Source organism: Atractosteus spatula, chromosome 14, assembly GCF_055471065.1.
Source record: "Atractosteus spatula isolate fAtrSpa1 chromosome 14, fAtrSpa1.hap1, whole genome shotgun sequence".
NCBI lineage: Eukaryota > Metazoa > Chordata > Actinopteri > Semionotiformes > Lepisosteidae > Atractosteus > Atractosteus spatula.
The window spans coordinates 42,298,773-42,319,288 of NC_142719.1; the positions used below are offsets into that span (position 1 = coordinate 42,298,773).

Genomic DNA, 20,516 nt, shown 5'->3' on the forward strand with positions numbered 1-20,516 from the left:
ATGCCAGAAAAAAATAGATATTTCCAAACTCAAAAGTGTATCACAGAAGGCCAGCGTGAGTGGCCATGGCCAACACACAACGTCACAGGCACATATGGAATTCTGCTCCGACCCGAGGCTGTGGGACAGCAGCTCGGGGGACAGCAGGCACACACTCGGATCACACCAGAGAGACACGAGGAGGGGTGCAATTCCACCACACTGACCACGCGAGCCTTCCTTTGCGAAAGCTATTCTAGCTTTGCGTTTAAACTGTTCTCTCATTCCCTCTAACGGAGGGCTGGCACAGTCCTGGGGCTCTGAAAACATGTTTGTTAGGGGGCAAAGACTAAAGTAAACACTGACGCAAAGTTAGCAAAGAAGCATCCTTGATAACCAATGGTGTAACAGGGTTGTACAAAACTGGAGCACAAGCTGTCCAGGAAGAAAAAACAACATTCTCAGCTCATAGACTTGATAAAAAAAAGATGGAACAAAATACTGAACGTTTCTGTCAGTCTCTACATGTATTTGAACAATGGGCTGGAAAAGAGAGCCTAAGTGGCAGATTCCACAGAGCACTCTTCTGTCAGTACCACGGACTCTAGTCATTCCTCAGGGCACTGATACCATACTGAGCAGGTTTAATTACAGGCTCTGAAAACCAGTGGGCAAAACCACAAAACAAAATCCGCCGATTGCAGACTAAAGTGAAATTTGCTTCGGTGGTTCAACAGACACGGGGACAGCAGTCTCTCTTATACAAACGTCCTGCAGAAATATCATCATTGCGTCGAGGTACAAGAAGTGCAGCAGGGCAAATGTGCATCACGTCCAGAAAGAAGGGACAGGAAGCTCAGCGAGAAACTTTCCAGTCGTGACCTCTCCTGTACCTGCGGCACATGAAGCCCTTCTACACTTGTCCGCACGTGAAACCTGCTCGCTTCCAGGACCAAAGCAATGTTCACTCCACCGGGCAGAACGTCCCTTGTTGTTTTGAAAGGATACACAGCTCTCTCACCCCTCTGGTACAAACAGGACATGAGCCCAGCAGAGCGTGACAAAAAGAAGAGAGCGTACTTCCAAAACAAAACAGAAACTTACAGCACTCAAAATCATACGTCCACTGCATTTATTTCAGAGACTTTAAAACCTGAACAAGGGGGGTCTAGGATTTGCTTCCCCAGTGCAATTCCGAGAGGACTTTGATGTGGTCATCGTCCCAGACCTCTTTTGCTATGAATGTCATTGCCGAGAGAAGCACCTATTGCCTTGCTCCTTTGCCTGCTCTTCCTCACCCCAAAGGGCCAGGTTAATCTACCGCAGGTGACACTGCCTTGCCTGGAAGCAGGTTTACATTGCAGTGACAGCCTGGGACATACTGTTACATACAGGCACGCCAAATAAGCATGATGGCGTGAAGTCTCACCTCACGATGCACAATCACATGCATCTACAGAAAAACAACTGGGGAAAAAATAGACAACCCCTGCTTTAGGCATGTAAGCAAGACACCCTGAGGAACGTTAAACAAAATCAAGGCAGTCGTAGGAATGAATAACCTTTTTTTAAACAGTACGCAGGAAACGAAAAGTGTTTTCAACAGCCTCAGCCTTAGCAGAGCTCCCCCCCCCCAGCTTGGCACGGATATGTTTAGAAAGAAAGGCTCTGCAATGGATAACAGTTAAAGGACTGGATCTAAATTATTCTCGTATTCATATCTAATGAAATTAAACGCTCAGCTCTTCAGTTTCGATGTACAGTGTCATGAGTTACAGTGAATGCTACCTTCCTACACAAGAGCTTTGTGCAAGGTCACTTTTCATTTTCAACTTGATCACAATCTGAAGAGACCCAGGAGAGTAAATCTTCAGAAACTGTCCCGTATTCCTATTCAAGGCTGAGCTGCTCAGAAATAAGCTTATCGTACTTCTCGAGGCAAAATCTTTGGTAGAAAACTTATTTCTGAGTAATGAGTGTCAGTCCCTGATCTTTCATAAGGAACTGAAGGTTCCGGGACGTCCAGTGTGAGATTTCTTGTAAACAAAAATCCCCAAATGTCAAGGAAACGTTGAATAAAGCAGGAAGCTGCTTGTGGGCATTACAGCCATACTATTTCTCTGGAACAGGGGGGAGCTTACAGCTCAAGCACACTTTGTAGTTTTATTTTTTAATGGAATAGAAAAATATCCTGTCCTCAGAGTAGTAGACCAGTAATTGTGGTTTTGGAACAGGCAATAGCTAAATTATTGTAGTAGTGGCTGCTCACCTAAAATGCAATGTAATATAATAATCAAAGTCCACATGTGCTCATCATTTCTGCTTTAAGGAAATCCCAGCCAAGGGAAAGTCACAAGTGCAGCAGATACTCATTTCCCCTAGTCTGCTGCTGCAGGGCTCTCAGGACTCATAGGACTGGCCGTCTGCCACACGAGACACAAGCCCAAAAGGAGGCAGGTGGAGCCACGATTCACTCCTGCGTCTGGGGGGGTCACAGCCCCGGATGATCCCCTGCCTCGGGGATCATCCTCCAAACCAGAAGGGCTAGGACACGCAGCTAAACACAGGGTTAACCCCGTTTCTGATCTCCCCATACAAACAATGAGTAGAATACAAGCAGCAAATACCTGCTGCTAGATTGTTAAATTGAATTACTGCTGGCAATTTGAATTAAGACAACTGCCAAAGGACACGAACTAGGCAAAATGAACAGCAAACTATTGCCCTTTTTAATTGTGACAGATGAGGTTCCACCGTATCTCCACTGGCCTCTTGGCCGGGATTTACTAAAAACCATTTGATAATGTAACAGACTTCACCTCTATCTGAACTCATCACATCTCTTTGTGCTTAAGATCCCTCATCTTCAGCTCGAGAAACTCGCTTTCAATGCTATCTAGGTTTCATAGACATACAGTATATCCATGCACAGCAGGTTTCAGAACTGAGAGGAGTAATGTAGGCATGACATCACCAAGCATCCCAATAATTCCAAGCAGTACTGGATATGTATACAGTGCGCAAACACACACTCTCACACACACACACATGTACATATATACAGATGAACATCAGTGCATTGCAAAGCAATGTGACAACTGCAACAGAAATGATAACTTCTCCCTCCATTTCACAGTGTTGAAGCCTGGCTCAGAAATACATTTACAAAGTGAAAATTAAATTCAGACTTGCACTAGTTTATACATTGCTATCCAGGTTATTGCTAAATAAACACAAAGTAGAATAATTTTACACTGTACAGTACATTACAGACTGGAATGTATTTAAGTTAGAGGGAAAAAAACTGTAAAACACTAAGACAGGACATCAGGATTTTACTCCTTCTGTTCTGGAGAAATGTACACCTAGATGTCCTGGACAATTCTGAATATGAATCTTGCCCAGGTAAAAGAGGTTATTTCCTCTTCAACGTGAATGACTGAATACCTGATGCAATAAAAAAAAAGTTACAGGGTTTTTTCTTGAACGTCTCAGGACAGCACATTCTTCAGTGACAATGCTGTCCCAACTGATGTCAAGGAGGAAAAACCCAGTTTCCAAATCTGTCTCTTCACAGTGCAGAGAGACACGCACAACAAAGGAAACATGTGAAACAAAGCAGTGAGAGACCCCTTTGTCTTGAATATATCGGGTCACTCACACCCCTGGGCCCCTTTTCTGCTTTGAATTCTTTTCAGGCTGAGCCAAAAAAAACAACAACAACAACAACAACAACACTTTCAAGGCACCTTGAACTGTAACATATTTACCACATAACCCATTTAAAATAAACGTCGCTTTAAAACAACACAAGTCTGTTCTTGTTAAAAAGGAATCAATATTTCATTGTGTGAAAAAAAAACAGTTGCGTGGAAAAGCCTAAAAAAATACACAGGCTGTAATACATGAAATGGCACCCTGGCAACATACTGGAGATAAACAGTATGAAATGGCACCCTGCAGCTTCTATTAATTCAACAAAATATCTTTATTAAGTACTAGAATGAGTGTTTAATGAAGTAGGATGAGGTATCACAGACACATATTGTTTGCTGAATAAACTTATCTAGATGCAGAATACAGGGTGCCAAAGCATACGTCTTCAAAGGTGTATATGTCTTAGCCACATGTTTGTTTTTGAAGTAGACATTTACCACCTGCTTCTTACTCAAAGTTGAAATGCTCTAATTCTTTCCAGGAGCTGACTGACTTTGAATTACGAGGCAGGCTTTTTTTTTTCAATCCCACGAGGGTCAATTAAACAAAAAGAACCTACAACTAGCATCCAGAAAAAAAACAAACAAAACCCAACTACATCTGGAAGACAGAAATTGACGACGATCAGAATTGCACGCTGCTGCCGTGAAGGGTTCTGCGACACGTACTCGAGTTGGTCTCCTAGCGGGAGAGCGCGCCGTCTGTGCGCGGCTGCACTCCCGTGCTCCCATGCCCGAATGCACTACAGGGGCCTTCGGAAACACAGTCTGTCCCGGCAGGAACGCTGCGGAGAGCATGCTTTATAGGCAGGTCTTCCACAGCCTGCCTCAGGACACCTCTGGAAAGTCAGGACTCCCAGGAGAGAACACCTACACAGGCTGCAGGAACTGCAGGTTCAGTTGCTTCTCTCCTTTACACTCACATCTTTTTTCAAAGCCAGACCTTAGTTTGTGTCCACATTTTTTTACACAGTCTAGGTTAAATAAAAAAATAAAAATACAGAGAAAGAGTACAGCATGTTTCTGCAATGCAGTGGGAGATACACTGTCACCGCACTGACCGTAAAAACAACAAAATCAACATACCTCCAAAATAAAAACGGTCTTTACAAGACTTTTCTTTCACTTTATGGGTTACTTGACTGAATATCCTGTCCAACAGAATATCCTGCCCAACCCTGCTAAGTATTTCGTATGTACCTGGAGGTCAGATACAGTGGAATTAATGTTGAATACTGTTCATTCTGCAAATTCAGATTAAAACTGACAGTTTAAAGAGCATATCTAATCACTATCATCTCATAAATGCCACATACCACATTAAAGAACAGTCTGTATTTCTTCAAATGCTCTTAAGGAAAGTACTCTCTATGAGACTGCGATACCGCACAAAGAAATGCACAAGTTAAAACGCTTAAAAAGCTGGATAGAAAAATACAAGATTTAAGATTTTTTTTTTAGTATTTTGTTTTCAGGAAACGTCTCAAGTATCCTAGCAACAACTGCACTTTAGCCACTACACTGCAAACAAGTTACTGCACATACAGAGCTTCTGAGTTATGGCGTTTCACCTCCTCTGTCCATCCATCTCCAAGCATACAGGCAGCACCTTTTTAAGTCCAGGGACAACTACAGTTCGAAAAGCTTTAAAATTAAGGTAAAAAAAATCATGTTGGACACGCTTAATTATGACTACTGTGCTTGTGTGACTGAATTGACTGTGATGAGGACTGGATGACTGGGTACACAACCACGGAGAAATAAAATGAATCTTTTGACAAGAGGATAGGAGCTGAGACGCAGCCAGTGGCCTTAAGATCAAGTGATTTCACCGTCAACATAAGAAACACAAATATGTTAAACAGGCATCACAGTGTCTGAATTCTTAAAAGCAAGCAGAACTCTGGGAGGAAGCACCAGGAATCAGAAGCTCTGCTAATATGTGCAAGTAAGAAGAATAGCAAGTAGGAAGGTTGAGTTTAGAGACTTAGCAGGGTTGGCCTTTCTGGTGCAGCTATACCTTACCTGACATACGATAACATGACTTTTTTTAAATAACATTTACCGTATGGCTACATAATGAAAATATACATTCCCATATTTATATAGAATTATCTTAAAAATACAAATGTGCAAAAATTGTAAACAAATTGAATCCTGTGTGGTGTGTGGACAGTCCTCCAGTGGGCTGTGCTGGACAGACTCACTCACAGCCGCGTAGGCTCCTCCTCACTGTCACTGCAGTTCCCACAACAGTCCTGTAGGGGGCAGCCAAGACAGGTGTAGGTGAATAAGCATGCAACTAACGGTCAAGCACACAGTGGCTATAAACGCTATAAATGCAGTCAGCCGGATTAGGCAACCACACCGAGCTGGAAGAAATGAAATCTGAACAATGTCCTGCACAACTGGAACAATGAAATGCCCCGGATGTTGAAGAGAGACATACATCAGAGGGTACCAGCTCCACTGGATGCCCATGGGAGAATGCAGGCAAGCCGTCCTGTGCACCAATAGTGGCCAGACTGAGCCACATTCCTGTGTCTGAAAGTTCAGTCTTCTCATTATGGTTGTCTGCGAAGAACACCTAACATTAACAGCATGTTTTACTCACAAGCCACATAAGAAAGGCCGATAAGATTTACGAGATGTTAGTGTTATCCCCCTCCTGCTCAGTAAACTGTACATCTTTTGCCGCCAGTGAGTGTGTGACCAAGAGGCTCGATTGTCCTGGGGCTTATGGAAATGGGACACCGAGGAGATAGGTTTCCTATCAGGATTCAACTCCTGTATGGACCACTTCCTTCCAGCCAGGCACCTGAGCAACATGCTTCAGTGGTACAGTCTTTTACCCTGTGTTTCCCATTCTCGCACTCCCAGCTCTCTCCAGACCCAACTCTCTGCATGCTGCAGAGCCTGGACGTGTCTGAAGTGATGCCTGCTGCCCTGAGAAGTACTGCAATCAACTGGGAAGGCAGGGGCGCGGTTTGAAGTGGTCTAATGTGAATGTGCTTGACAAGCAGGAACTGACAAGAACGGAGTTGTACCACTACCCCGAAGGGCAGCTCTGCTTGTCAAAGCTGAAGATTTACGGCCAGGACAAACAGTTTTACTCCACCGCTCTACAAATGGACACAGCGTAGCTCACACCCTGGATTTCATGTCCTCTTCACCGTGATAAAAAGAAAGTGCACGGGACTCTCCTCGCAGACAGGACCCTGCCGGTCCTGTCATGTGAACTCCTAGCTCAAATACAGCACAGCCGTCCAGCTGAGCTGATACCCTTCTACACTCCGTGGTATCAACATCAAGCCTTTTTTTTCTCGAGTGCTCGAGCTGAATCCTGCGTGACCTGCTCGCACTCCTCGCTGTGCTGTGCTCGCATTCTCTGTCGGAGCTGCTCGCGTGATTGAGCCAGACCGCGAGGCCTCTCCTTCTTGCAGTACAGGGGAAGCCCCGACTCCTACCTGCCTCCCGAAGAGCCTCTGCAGCAGGCCTTGCTTGGGCTGCGGCGACGGCTGGCCTCTCCAGTCCAGGTCCGGCGGCACCGGCCCGTCTGAGTAGAACACGTTCAGCTCTGTGAAGCACTCCGTCTCGATCATCTGGGAGGGAAGCAGCAGCAGGCCTGTGTCAGGTCTCGGGTTCTCCATTAGAACCGACATCACCGGGCGCTGGAAGCGCTTACAGCTGCTCATACTGTTGTCTGAATCGAGTTTCAACGTCACGAAAAATAAAACTTAGAATATAAGATAAGATCACTTTATTGGTCATATATAATTTCTTGCGTTACAAATTTGTCTTTTCGCATACCCCAGCTTGCTCTCCATGAGACACACAGGCAGGGAGAGAAGCTGGGGGTCAGAGTGCAGGGTCAGCCATTTATACAGCACCCCTGGAGCAGTTGGGGTTAAGGGCCTTGCTCAGGGGCCCAACGGAGTGGGATTCCTCTGCCAGCCACAGGATTTGAACCGGCAACCTTCCAGCCACAGGCACAGATCCTTAGCCACAGAGCCACCACTCCGCCCAATATTCTCGGGAATATACTCCCACCTCGCTTGTTCTGTGCAATTTTCTCTTACTTTCGGGTTCATGGGACTGCCCTCTTTTTAGCTACATTTTAAGTATGTGGACATGCATTTAAAACGGAGAGCAGGACGCACTTCTTTATTCAAAGGCTTGTGGGAGTCTGGAACGTTACCGAAGCCAGCACCCCGGTTTCATTCAAGAAACGGCTGGATGAGACCTTGGATTAATTAGCTACAAAAAAACAAATGAGCTAGATGAGCCGAACTAACTCCACTTATTTGTGACCTTTCTCATTTCAAACGGACAACCGTTCTCTGAAAGTCGAGACCCCACCGGAGGTGTGCTGGTCAGCGGGGATTGTTAGATGGGAAGCACCTCTGACTGTGTACCTTCCACGCACAGTGCAGCGACGGCATCAGGAACTGAACGATGAATCGTGAATAATGAATTCATAAATGAATGAACGAATGAATCATGTAAAAGGCAAAGCACAGCGATGTGGTCCCTCTAGAGGCGATTACGAAGCAGAACAGCCAGGCAAAAGCCCAGCTCGAAAGGAATGTTAGACTCGGGTTAAGGGAAATGAAACTTGTTTGCTCAGAACAACATTTAAAACCTCAAGGGGCACCAGGCTAAACCAGGGGATCTTTTCCCCAAGATTGACAACACATCATTCTGTACCTATCCTCTCCCCTTGCCTGCTGGTGATTCTGGAATGCTTTGAGGCAGAGCACGGATAAATGTCTTGGATCATTAACCTGCTTTTAACCAAATGAGCCGTACGGGCTGAACGGCCCCCTCCCGTCTTTGACCTTCGTCAGGTTTTCACGCACAGCTCCAGCTGCCACATCCGTCCACATCCCTATCTGTTTGAATTCCAAAATGTGTACTCCTGTTCAGTACAAAACCTGTCCTTCGGTGAAGGAGACATTACGAGTAATTATAACTGAACCACTTGGGGACTGTATCACTAAAATAAATAGATGCGATTTACTACAGTATAATAATTTCTATTCTGTCAGGAGAGGTCTTAGAAACAGTAGAGAATACCCCTGGCACAGTAGAGAATGTTAAGCTGGCTGGGCACACAAAGCATTACGTTAATCGGTAAGGGGTTAATGTGTGACCAGGAGCACACCAAGCATAGTTGTTTCCCCAGCATGAAAGAAAACAAAAAAAAACAATTCTGAATACATGCTGTGCTTTCACAGATTTGGAGTCCAAAAAAGAAAGAAGAAAATAATTATTTCAAGAGCACCGATTGTTCAGTGTAAAGGTCACGGTTTTATGGGGCTATTTTAGATCTAGATTTTTTTTTATAGCTGCCTGAACATGGCACCGTTCGTCATCCGTATTACTCGAACAGAAAAGACAATAAAAAACAGAAACAAAGCAGTAACCATGTAACCAGGTCTCACCTCGTTCTGCCACGGGATGGGCACGCTGCCCGTGGAGACTTTGCTGTAGAAGCTGCTGTCCTTGGGCTCCAGCTCCACTCCCTTCACCGTGGAGAACTGCTCGATGTCCAGCACGTCCTTGCAGTAAATGGCCTGGGGCTGTAGGGGGCGCACACAGAGCGAACAGCAGCTGAGTGCTGAGGGTTTAGGCAGAGGGTACGGTGACAGCAGGCCGAGATCAAACACAGGAATGGCCCGGGCTTGTGCACACATCCGAGGTTGGAAAGGTTTTTCCTAACACATCGTGCCACTGTCAGAGCACTGGACAAAACCGAGAGGGAGTTACTGGGGAGATAAGGAAAAGCTGTGTTCACACCTGTGATGCACCAGCTGACCTCTGCTGTTCAGCTGCGCGACTATCGAGCATGTAGAGGTGTGGCCTCATCTGAACCAGACCCCCAGAACATACAGTACGTTACTGAGCTGGGGGTATGACTCCAGGTGATGATGGAAAGTTGCAACCCTATTAGCACCTAACAGCATGCTGAGAAATTCACAGCAGCAGGTACTAGCACACATCCACTGTCAGCAAAAGCAGATGTCTACACCTTGTTTAAAATTACTGCACACAGCCCAACAGGATCTGCCTCCGCAAACCAGGTAAAGGACTGGCCCCTGGACTGAAATTAGTTTTTAGTTTTAGCATATTAATATCCAGCAGTATAATGCAAGTTATATCAGCTCACATATACTTATATAGTTTGTGACCCCACTCAGCACCCAGTAAATTCACAGCATTAGGCCACATCACTGGAATACAAACAAAATGGTGGCTCTAGAGAGAACAGGACTACTGCCATCTCAGCAAGATGGAGTTTATCATGAACTCATGTTCTTTAAATGTCTGACTAGTAGTTTTTTTATTCACGGTTTTCAGAGTTCAAGTTTCTGCGAGATTCTGTAATGCTCTGAAAATGTTGCATTATTTATGAATCACCCTGTCACTCGGTCTGAGCAACACTGGTGCAATTCTCTTGCAACATAAAAAAATAGGAAGCTGTAAAGGTAACAATGACTGTTAGGCAACTACAGGAAAATAGTTAATAAACAATATTGAAACTGACAAAGTAAGAAAGTGGCAGCAGACAATTTGGATATAGAGACTCAGACAGGATGTGCCTGGGAGAAATAAAGTAACTTAGACCTTTAACAGACTGTTATTATTTTGCACTGGAGTTTCTATTCTATTAGGCTGCTTACTAAAGTCTGCCTCAGGACTTCCTTGTACTGTAACAGGCTAAGGTCTAAGTGGTTGTGCAGTATGCATGCAAGTCGACAAATCCATGAAATTAGTTCAAGGTTTGAGATCAGTTGTTCTTCTCAATCCACTCACTGGCCAAAACAGATGAGACCTCCACCACACAACATGTTGGGCCTACAGCTTCAACAGGAATTGATATGTATTTCTCAAATATTTATCTCACTGAGCAGGACTGAAGCTGGAATAGTAGTGTGTTGGGCGGAATTGCTGTGTCGGGAGCATTTAAGAACAGCCACAAAGGAGAATAAGTCATTTGTTGCATTGAGCATTGCTTCACCACAATGAGTTGACCTCGTCTATGGGCCTCAGGACCATTCGTACGTGCATCAAGTCCCCTGACAACCTTCTCTGCTTGTGAGAACTGAAAAGGATCAGCTCGTCCAGCCTGTCAGTGTAGGACCTTCCCTTAAGCCCTGGCACCTGGTTGCTATTCTCTGGACTGACTCCAGAGCAGCAGCATCATTTCTAAAAAACAACCAAAACCAGGTTCCTAATATTTTGGCCAGTGAATGTACATGACGTGTCACAGTAATTCTGCCACACAGGCAAAGTGGCAGACGCCAAAAGCAAGACTTGCGCAGCACTCTTGTTCATCACGTGCGGACCGCTCTCCCCCTAGCAAATGAAACGAGTCCGGCTCGTGTATTCACAGAGAGCGGGGGCGCCGGGGCTGCCCGGCTCGCCCTGCGGCCCACTCACGTCAGGAATGAAGGGAGCCTCCAGCATGCCTGCCTCCAGCCGCTTGAAGTTGATGGACCGGAAGAGAGGGTGCGCCTTGACCTCCGAGGCCCCGCCACCCCTGCAGCCAAGCCTCTCGCTGGGGTCCTTGACCAGCAGCTGGGTGGACAGGAGAGAGTGTCTTTATTATCCCCAAGGGGCAACTTCTTTTATGGCAGCAGACAATATCAAGTTCAAGTTTATTTGTCATTCCAGCCATATACAAGTATACAGAGGAGCAAGATCTCGTGTGTGTGCGCAGGTACGGGGAGAAGCTGCGAGACACCCACCACCCTGCACAGAGACTTGGCCTCCTCGGAGAACTTGCTGGAGTACTCCTCCTCCACCTCCTTCACCAGCCGCTCCACCTCCTCCCTCTTGATCTTCTTCTTGCGCTGCTGGAAGGGGGACTGGCCCTCGATCATCTCGTACAGCAAGCAGCCCAGGGCCCACCAGTCCGGGCTGAAGGTGTACCTCTCGTTCTTCACCACCTCGGGGGCTGCACACGGGCCGAAGAGAACCAGACACACACGTGAGGGATGTGCAGGGCCCCGCCATCTTACGCCTGCCCCTTTTACTACGCATTTTAAAAAGACAGGAACCCGTGTTCCTAAACACAGACTGCAAACCCGTCTGTGCCCATGACTGCAACCAGATATGAGGAAACGGACACTAGCTAATGAAATGAATATGCAAAGTACTCTGTGGACCTGCATGAAAACATCTACAGAAATATTCAATCATACTGTAATGTAGTGGCTTTAAATTCATAGGCAGCGGTTCCACAGAGTCATCAGGACAGGTAGCACTGCTCCTGGACTATGCACCATCTTAACAGATGCTTAAAAGGTCTTCACTGGTTGACCTTCATGCGTAAATGTTTATCTCAGAGAATTAATGTGTCATAAGCCACTGGTGGGTGCGAACGCTAATAACAGGGCTCGGTGGCCCAGGCACTAATCTCTGGTTGCAGCACTGGCTGTACCGATACAGAGCACTAAGGGAACAGTCTGTCTCTGAATTCAGTTACTCGGCCCCTTTTATGGTAAGGCACACGATGATCCTCCAAGCCGGTCAAGCGGAACGTAACCTTGTTCCCGGGATTTCATACTGTTTACATTAAAAATGTTTTCTTTGAATGGTGGGTGTGGGTGAAAATGGACTTCAAGCTGTTATTCTTGGATTTAATAAATAGCACAAGGAACTTTAAGGACTTACAGCTCTACTTATGTTTGAGATTTAAACTTTGTTGAATATGTATGAGGAATAAACTACACGGGAGAAATTTGCTCCCACTCATTTGTTTTTTAGCACACACATGTAGTTTAAAGCTTTATTCATTTCTCGATATGAAATTAAAAAAATGAAAGCATTTTACCCATTCTAAAACACTCACAGGACTGTCACATGTGAAATAAGGAGCACAGTTTGTATCCTGAAGCTAAAAAGGGTGATGGGACACGACAGCCTGCGAAGTCGGCACCTGCCCTCCCAATGGGTTTGTACAGTGTGAAAGAAACTGGCCCAGCATCACCTGGAGCCCTCCAGAGGTTAATCTGCAAGGTGCTGACCAGGCCCATCCTTGCCTAGCTGCAGAGATCGGACGGGACCAGGACACCAGGCAGGCGGGCACTCTGCTGGCCCTGGCAGAGGGCTGGTCCTGCTTTCTGCATGGACCTGAAGTCCTTTCAACACGGTCTTAGAGCCTCACGTCACCAGGTCGAACCCAGGCGATTTTCACCAGCGTGGATGTCTGAGAGCTGACAGGCTACTTTGTGCACTGAGGATTTAAGGCAGGCATATGCAGGAGGGATTTGTTTTTTCCAGTTTCACCAGGCACACTTCAGAATTAGTATGGCGTAATTTGATGATGAGCAGGCAGGATGCCGGTGAATGCACAGGGCCTGCTTAATACATTTCAAAAGAGGGCACGAATTTCCGACACTGAAGATTCATTTATAAATGTGGCTATTACTAACACTCCAAAAACATGATGAAGACAATGAGCAGTGGGCAACGCAGTGGAATGAGGTATAAAGGGAGAAACAATAAACTCACCCATGTAGCCCACTGTGCCAACCCTGCCTTTGATTGTCTGATCTTCGGGCACATGTACTGCCAGCCCCAGGTCCGAGATACGGATGTGTCCTGAAAGGGAAAGAGCCCTCAAGCATAAGGGTCTTCTCATACGCTACTTTCATATTCTTTAACTCAACTTAGTCATCTCCTTCCAAACAGGAACGTGTGTTCAAATGCCAAGAACGTTACGGACTTCACCAGAAACCAGGAACCCTTACTCGTCTAAATATCGGAGTATGAAACTGCTCAACTAAGCAGACACGCGTCTTTCTCTCCAGAGCCTGCCTACCAGTTCAGTGAAGACAGTAATAAAAAACACAGTGCAAGCCCTGCTGAAAGGAAACTGACCCCCGAAACGTGAAGTGGAAACACTTTCAAATGTCAGGTTATCTAGAATGGCTCAGCAGGAAGCTTCCCGTGAAGAAAAACTGTCTTGGACGTTGCAGAGGTAACTAGGCCCTCCCCAGAGGTGCAAAAACAGGGATTCTGTGTACAGCAGCACCATCTACAGGAGATGTGGGGAATGGCAAATCCAAAAAGGCAACAGCACTAACCCACACGATTCTTTCTTGCCAAGTTTGCACACGCAAAAGATGACAGACTGGTGCAACTCATGCAATTTGGATTATGTGAATCATTCTGGTGAACTTTGTTGCAATAGAAATACTTTATAATTTTTCACGCATCTATTATTGCAAAAAGAATAGGGGAACACCCTAACATGAGTCCTGTTTTTGTAGATTAAAATATTTGAAGCTTTTACAACAAACTATGTTCCAAGTAGGACACTATTATCCTTCTGTTGTATCTGGGTTCTCTACGACCAGGTGGAATATGACATTTTTGTGTCAGACAAAGACTTTAAAAGATGAATATTTTAAGTTATAGACAAATATGAAGCACTGTAATAAAGGAGCCAAGGTGATTTTTTTAGTTAATTAATTTTTCATTCATAATTAAATTGTATATTGTATATATGTATATACTTTTTCATACTTAATGGTATAAAATATTTTTACAAGATACATTTGGTGTTATATTTACTACAGCAAAAGTGACAGAATCTAAGATGTAAGATGGAGAGGGAGAATTACCCTGGTTTTAGCCTAGGTTTGGCAGAGCAGGTAAATCAGATTATATTTGTGTCCAGCAAATGTCACTAATCAGCTTAAATTTTACTCTCACTCACCGTGGTCATCCAGCAGGATATTTTCTGGCTTGAGGTCCCTAGAATAAATAAACCAGCAGTTAAAAGAAGTCTTAATGTTGTCTGCTAAAGTAAAAACGAACTCATTCAGGTGTGCTCGAAAACATACCGGTACACTATTCTCTCCCTGTGAAGATCCTGCAGACCACAGCAGATCTCAGCAGCGTAGAAGACGGCTCTGTTCTCATCAAAGCCAGCATCCCCCATGTGGTAGATATGGAATTTCAGATCGCCCCCATTCATCAGAGTCAGCACAAGGCACAAGGCATCTTTAGTCTCATATGCATATGCCAAACTCACCTCCAGGGCAAGAAATAAAGAGAAAACGGAAAAGAAATTCACTGAAGTGAAGCACAAACCTTTCTGTGTATCTCATGTTGATATAATCACTCAGGACTTTTGTGTATAGCCAGTGACACAAAACTTCCACAAGTGCTCTCATGTAATCTGTAAACCCTGTGAATTTGATGACATTTGGAGATGCTTGACGCTTTAATCCTCTTGATTAAAAAAAACTGCCAACACCACCAAGTGACATAAATAAAACTGTTCAAGGCTTGCCTGACCCCACAACAAACCCACTAAACAAAACCTAATCCGTTGTCTTTTTTCCTTAAAGTGCGCAGTCATCCTGCCCCTGCATGGCTTAATGCCGCACTGGTGGCAAGAGTGACAGCTCACCATCACAACAGCCTCGTGGGGCGGCGGGTTCAGAGCCGCTCCGCGCTCTCGCTCTGCAGCGTTACGCCCGGAGGAGCTGGGAGAAGCTCGGAAGAACCGTGTCCGAGAAGGAGGGAGCACGGGGCCTCTCCCAGGGATGGAGCGACTACTTGTCGAGGAGAGGAGGAGGAACTGGAGCGCACAGAAAGCAGCTGTCTGGGGAAGGATCTCCCTCTTGTGTGAGACCACGACAGCCGCGTCACAGCCTCCTTCCCTTCCACACTCAAACACACCGCTCCCCCTCAAAGGCCGGGTCTCTCCTGAACAACACCGAGAGCAAGACGACAGAAAACCTCAAGCAAAGTTAGAACAGTTCCCATGTACTTACTACAAACCTACTGTTCACTTTTTCCAGGATCTGTTTCTCGTTCAGTGCCATGGACTCCCCTTTCCTCTTTTTAATCCTCTTCTTCTCCAGCTTTTTGCAGGCGTACATCTTCCCCGTGGCTCGTACCTGGCACGCACACACCTGCAATTCGGACGTTTATGGATTTAATCCTTACGCTGTACAGCAATAAAATAAGTATTAATATAACTATTAAAAAAGTAATAATAGTATTAATTCAGCAATTTAATGCAGGGAAAGATTCACACGGGGATTAGTAAAGTTCACATTTTTAAATGTCTAAGCATACAGCGGCAGTCATAATCATGACGCCACCAGGAGATCCTGGAGACCCCAGCCTTATGTTGTGTTAAAATGGTGTCTGATGTCAGATTCTCCCTGGGAATTTTATCACGCATGGCCTAGGGAATGCTCACTTCCCTGTCCATCCAGATGGCCACATTTCCAAACAAGAGTGGTCATTTCAATAATGTACTGTAAAAAGGCATCAAAACATATCTTCCGTTTCATTTTCATTTGAGGAGCTGAGCATAAATTTTTAATTGATATCAGTGGGTTCTTGGTGTAATTACATTACAGGCATGGATGTTTTGTTGGAAGATGGGATAAATCCTCATACTCTGGAGGAGAGCAATTCAGTGGGCGGGGGACTGCATTTTGCGGTTCAGATTACTTTCACTCTGAAACACAAGTGCAGGAACAGGGATTTCCAGCCCTTGAGAGCTACAAGGTCCTTCTCTGACTCAATCGACCTAATTGTTAGGAAGTCAAATCACCTGTTCTGTTAGGTGTTCATCACTTACTGATGGAAAAATACCTGTAAAATCCGACCCTGCTCAAAACTGAACTATGCAGAAGAGGGAGCATGACTTCTGTTAAAAGTAAGAGAAACGAAGGTGTGGAAGCTGAATCGCTTACTTCTCCGAAGCCTCCCTTTCCCAGCACCCTGTACTGGCGGAACGTGTTCTTCGTCACCGGCTGCCTAGAAAACGGAGAGGAAATCGGAGCTGGAGCGGACCAAGAACATGTCCAATGGGCTAAGGCAGCGATCCCACACCCCAATCCCGGGGGAGCAGAGCTCTAAACCCATTAGTGTTATCTGACGAATTCAACTCATCCACTTGCTTGATTGGACTTTCAGGTTTCCTGTTTTGGCACTCAGTCCTGAAGGATACCCGATTTCAGTGGCACCGTTTCCAAAGCATTCAGCATACAGACCATTCTCGCTTACCCATATTTATGACTGCACAGTGATTAATAAGCAATCAATTAATGGAAGAACAGACAAATGAGAGTGACAGCACGTTGCACCGAGCAGTGGTTCCCAGTCCTGGGTCCTGGAGGACCACTAGTCTGCTGATTGTCATTCCTGCTGAGCTCTAAATCTCCAGTACTAACTGATGACTTCACTGATCTTAGCAGATCATTTCCAATACCTCCAACAGACAGAACTTCATACCACCTCTCCCCAGCTTATTTGCTGATACTTCTGAATGAACAACCCTTGTTAGTGGATGGTGAACAGAGCTGTTCAGATAAGCCTACAATGAACATTTTGTTCCTCCTGCATAGGTTCTGTTGGTCATGTGGCAGGCATGAGGGAACAATGAAATTGGTATGGGGCTGATACCAGCTAGAAAACCCCACTTAACATTTTGAAGCGGTGGAAGCAAATTGAAACACATGGCCCCTGTAGAAAAATGGAAATCAATTAGACGAGAATCTCCAGAAGAGAAGTGGGTCCCCCAGGATTACCAGTGGGAACATTTCATCAATGTGGAAAATCAGCAGCTTTAGTCCTGGGCAAGACATCGTTTTAAAACCCACTACTTAGATACCAAACAACCGCTTCGGGAATAAAATATCAACGCCATTAGTTCCTGGCCATCAACAGCTGCACTAACCACTGGATGTAAACACACCCAGCAGAAACGGCCTGTTCGAAAACAACGGCCTGCTACTTGTTCTGGAGCCGGGTGCTGGAGAATACATACCTCTCCAGCCACTTCCATTGCAGGAATCTGTTGAAATACATGCTGTCGATGTAGTCTGCAAAAGGAGCCACGCTGAGATAGTCATGGATCAGCCTGTAATGAGGAACGAAAGATAGAGCGTCCATTACAGTCAGCGGGGAGCTGGGATTCATACCTTGTGACTTTTAATTTCAACAGTATGGCCCTGACACTGGAGCACCGCACACCAGCCTTCTGCACGACTTCAGCAGTTCAGCACAGCTATGTATACAGTTAAACGCGGAAAAGCAGGTATACAGATGCTTTTCCGCGTTTAACGTTTGCTCTCGACCGCACAATCACTCAACGGCCCCGCACCGTGACTTATTTCACTGTCTTAGTTCTCTCTCTCTTTCCTTTTTCTTCTCCAGTGTTCTTAACAATCCAGTCCTACCCCAGTACTCGCCGATGGGAGAGAAACAGGCAGGTTCATTCTGAGGTGGCGAGTTGGAAAAGCTGCTAAGCCCCGAGAAGGACTTAACTAAGCCTGAACGCTTACTGCCTGAAACCTGTGTGTGTGTCTAATGCGTGACTTACGAAGACATTGGTATTGTGCTCTGCACAACGTCTGCTGCCTCAATGGATAGCTCAGTACAGCAATGTCCCTTTAATCAGCAGCTGAGCCTACATTTGATTTTCCCACAATAAACAATACATTTCTTTGACTTTCCCCTTATATTTTAGCAGTGTTCTCTGCCAGAATTAATGCCTTTCTTCGCATCCATCACCTACACCCCACCTACAAGTCACAATATATTACGAGGGGGGGTTACACCCTGAAAACCTGAAGATGAAAAGCATGGCTCATACCTTCCAGGACAACAACGTAACAAAGGCAGAGGCAGAGACGGAGGGAAGGAGGCAAAGGGGTGTCTCCTCTCTCGAAAGAGAAGGTGCCTGCTTAACCACTCACTTGGTGCAGCTCTTGAAGAGCTCCTTGCAGGGCTCCTGCTGCAGTCTCTCCGTGCAGCTGGCCACCAGCTCCTCGGGCACCTCCGGGACGCACTCCTCCGACTGTGGGGCAACACAGCACACTCACTGCCAGCGCCCACGTGCTTCCCGATGCCCTCGGGGCACTCCAGCGAGTGGCGCCAAGGAAACACATGAGGTTTTAAAACTGCCATAGCACTTCCAAGCCTTATCAATTAGGCTGCAGTTTACAATAGCAGTTAGAGACTATAAAGCCCACTGCTCTACTTCTTTCTACCCTATTCCCCGACGAAAAATGCAAGTTTGCTCGTACTCATCAAAAATTCATAGCTCTTATGCGCCGCCGACTGAAAAAAGCAGTCTATCAATTCTGCAGCGATTTTACATACTTTGTATGTATGTAAAAAGTACTTTGCACACTTAGAAGAAAATCCAATGGATTTGATCCTTTGGTTTCTGACAATATCATTAATACTGAGATAAAAGGATAGTACTGTTGAAGAGGGTATTTTCTAATAAGGTCACCCCATATGGTGCAGCACTTAAAAAGCAACTTCAGTAACAAACTGCATGACTATGTGCTACAGTACAGCAGGTATAACAACCTGAGAAAAAAGCACAGAAATACGAGGTAAGCATTGCTCGTGGAGTTGCAGGCTGTACCTTTGGGTTTAAGTACTTTTCTATTAACTGTTGTCCACACTCTTCTCTTTTCTCGTCTGGTGTGACTTCATACTCTGCCTGTTTGAAGAGAAAATTGAATAAAAGATGCTATTTGCTACTAAGTGACCTTCTGAGCCTCACAAAACTTTACAGCTCTGTAGAACTAAGAAATTGTTTTTATGGCTTCCTTTTCTTTTTCATTTAAATTACAGCACAATATTCACATTTTCCTCAATTCAGGTAGGTCTCCTGTAAATTGTAATTAAGATACAATTTAGAAAATGTACTGGATGAAATGCAATTTGCTTTTTTGACTGCCCTGTGCCTTTTTAGTTTTCTTTGTTACCCTAGTTGGAGATGTTCGGTTTCAGACGTTTATTATCCTGCCAACAACAAATTAAAAGCTCACGATGGAAGTTTTGTTTATTAGAGGCTTTCTACATCTACCTAATTGAAACCAGTCATCAAGAATCGGATGTGTGATTTACAATTTGCAGGTGGAACATTGGGGCTTTCAAAATGGTTTATTGGTATCAACTTGCTCTGAAACTCAGTTCAGCAGAAACAAGGCCTTCTGTGCCTCTCAGCAGATTAAAGACTGGGACTCTGATCAGCACAACCACTGGCAATTTCTTTTCTTAAAGCTCAGAATTGTCAATTGATCTTTAAGTTCGCCCAATTTGGAATAAGCAACAAGCCGGCTTTCCTCCAACACCCACGTGCTGGGCTCATTTGCGGTTTTTCCGCAACAGGAGGTCTGGCCTCACCTGGATGATTCATAGAGCTCTGAACTGGACTTTTTGAGTGTCTTAGAAAGTGCTCACAAATAAACAACAAATTAGTGTTGTTGTTGTTGTTGTTGCTGTGCGTCTCTCACTGGCAGTACTGCGGCCTCAAGGGCACAGGCACGGCCAAGCCAAGGACTGCCTGAGTCACGCCTATGCTGCCCCTGTGGCTCTTGGCCAGCTCTGTGCCAGCGGTAGGGGGATCCCTGTCACCGTTCTGCCTGAGCCATTCCAATCAAGCACACACACTGAGCCCTGGGGCTTTCTTCCCTCTGCGAGCTGAGAGCACGGTGAGCCCCTTCCAGAAGCATGTCCCCCAACAGCAAATAGATCTTTATGCAGGGCTCAGGAGCAGATCCGACAAGGTTTGCAGCTGGAAATCCATTTAAAAGAAAAACACGACAACCATTTGCAATGACATGGGATTTTGTGAAACGCTCTAAAACCGATGGGAAGTCTTGTCCCTTTTTAAAACGTCTGCTAAGCTACAAAATATATAAAATGAATCAAAAGCCGACTTGTTTAAACCCGCATGTGTCCTACACCACTGCTCGCAAATTTCTCTTCACCTGTTGACACTAAAATGGCAAGACCACCTCTTGTCGACATGCACCACCA

At 45.4% G+C, this 20,516-nt stretch overlaps 1 protein-coding gene across 1 annotated transcript in view; it reads right to left on the reverse strand.

Moving 5' to 3' along the window:
• Positions 1–1,799: 1,799 nt before the first annotated feature.
• Positions 1,800–20,516, reverse strand: part of grk6 (G protein-coupled receptor kinase 6) — a 36,563-nt gene continuing 17,846 nt past the window's right edge. Inside the window, exons 4-16 of the mRNA XM_088932244.1 lie at positions 19,114–19,191; positions 18,434–18,534; positions 17,503–17,595; positions 16,427–16,490; positions 15,491–15,631; positions 14,552–14,742; positions 14,425–14,462; positions 13,215–13,304; positions 11,447–11,655; positions 11,139–11,276; positions 9,140–9,277; positions 7,163–7,297; positions 1,800–5,953 (exon numbers count right to left, since the gene is read on the reverse strand). Of these exons, the coding sequence (XP_088788370.1) occupies positions 5,903–5,953; positions 7,163–7,297; positions 9,140–9,277; positions 11,139–11,276; positions 11,447–11,655; positions 13,215–13,304; positions 14,425–14,462; positions 14,552–14,742; positions 15,491–15,631; positions 16,427–16,490; positions 17,503–17,595; positions 18,434–18,534; positions 19,114–19,191 (1,467 nt within the window). The 3' untranslated portion in view covers positions 1,800–5,902. The remainder of the gene's footprint in view (positions 5,954–7,162; positions 7,298–9,139; positions 9,278–11,138; positions 11,277–11,446; positions 11,656–13,214; positions 13,305–14,424; positions 14,463–14,551; positions 14,743–15,490; positions 15,632–16,426; positions 16,491–17,502; positions 17,596–18,433; positions 18,535–19,113; positions 19,192–20,516) is intronic.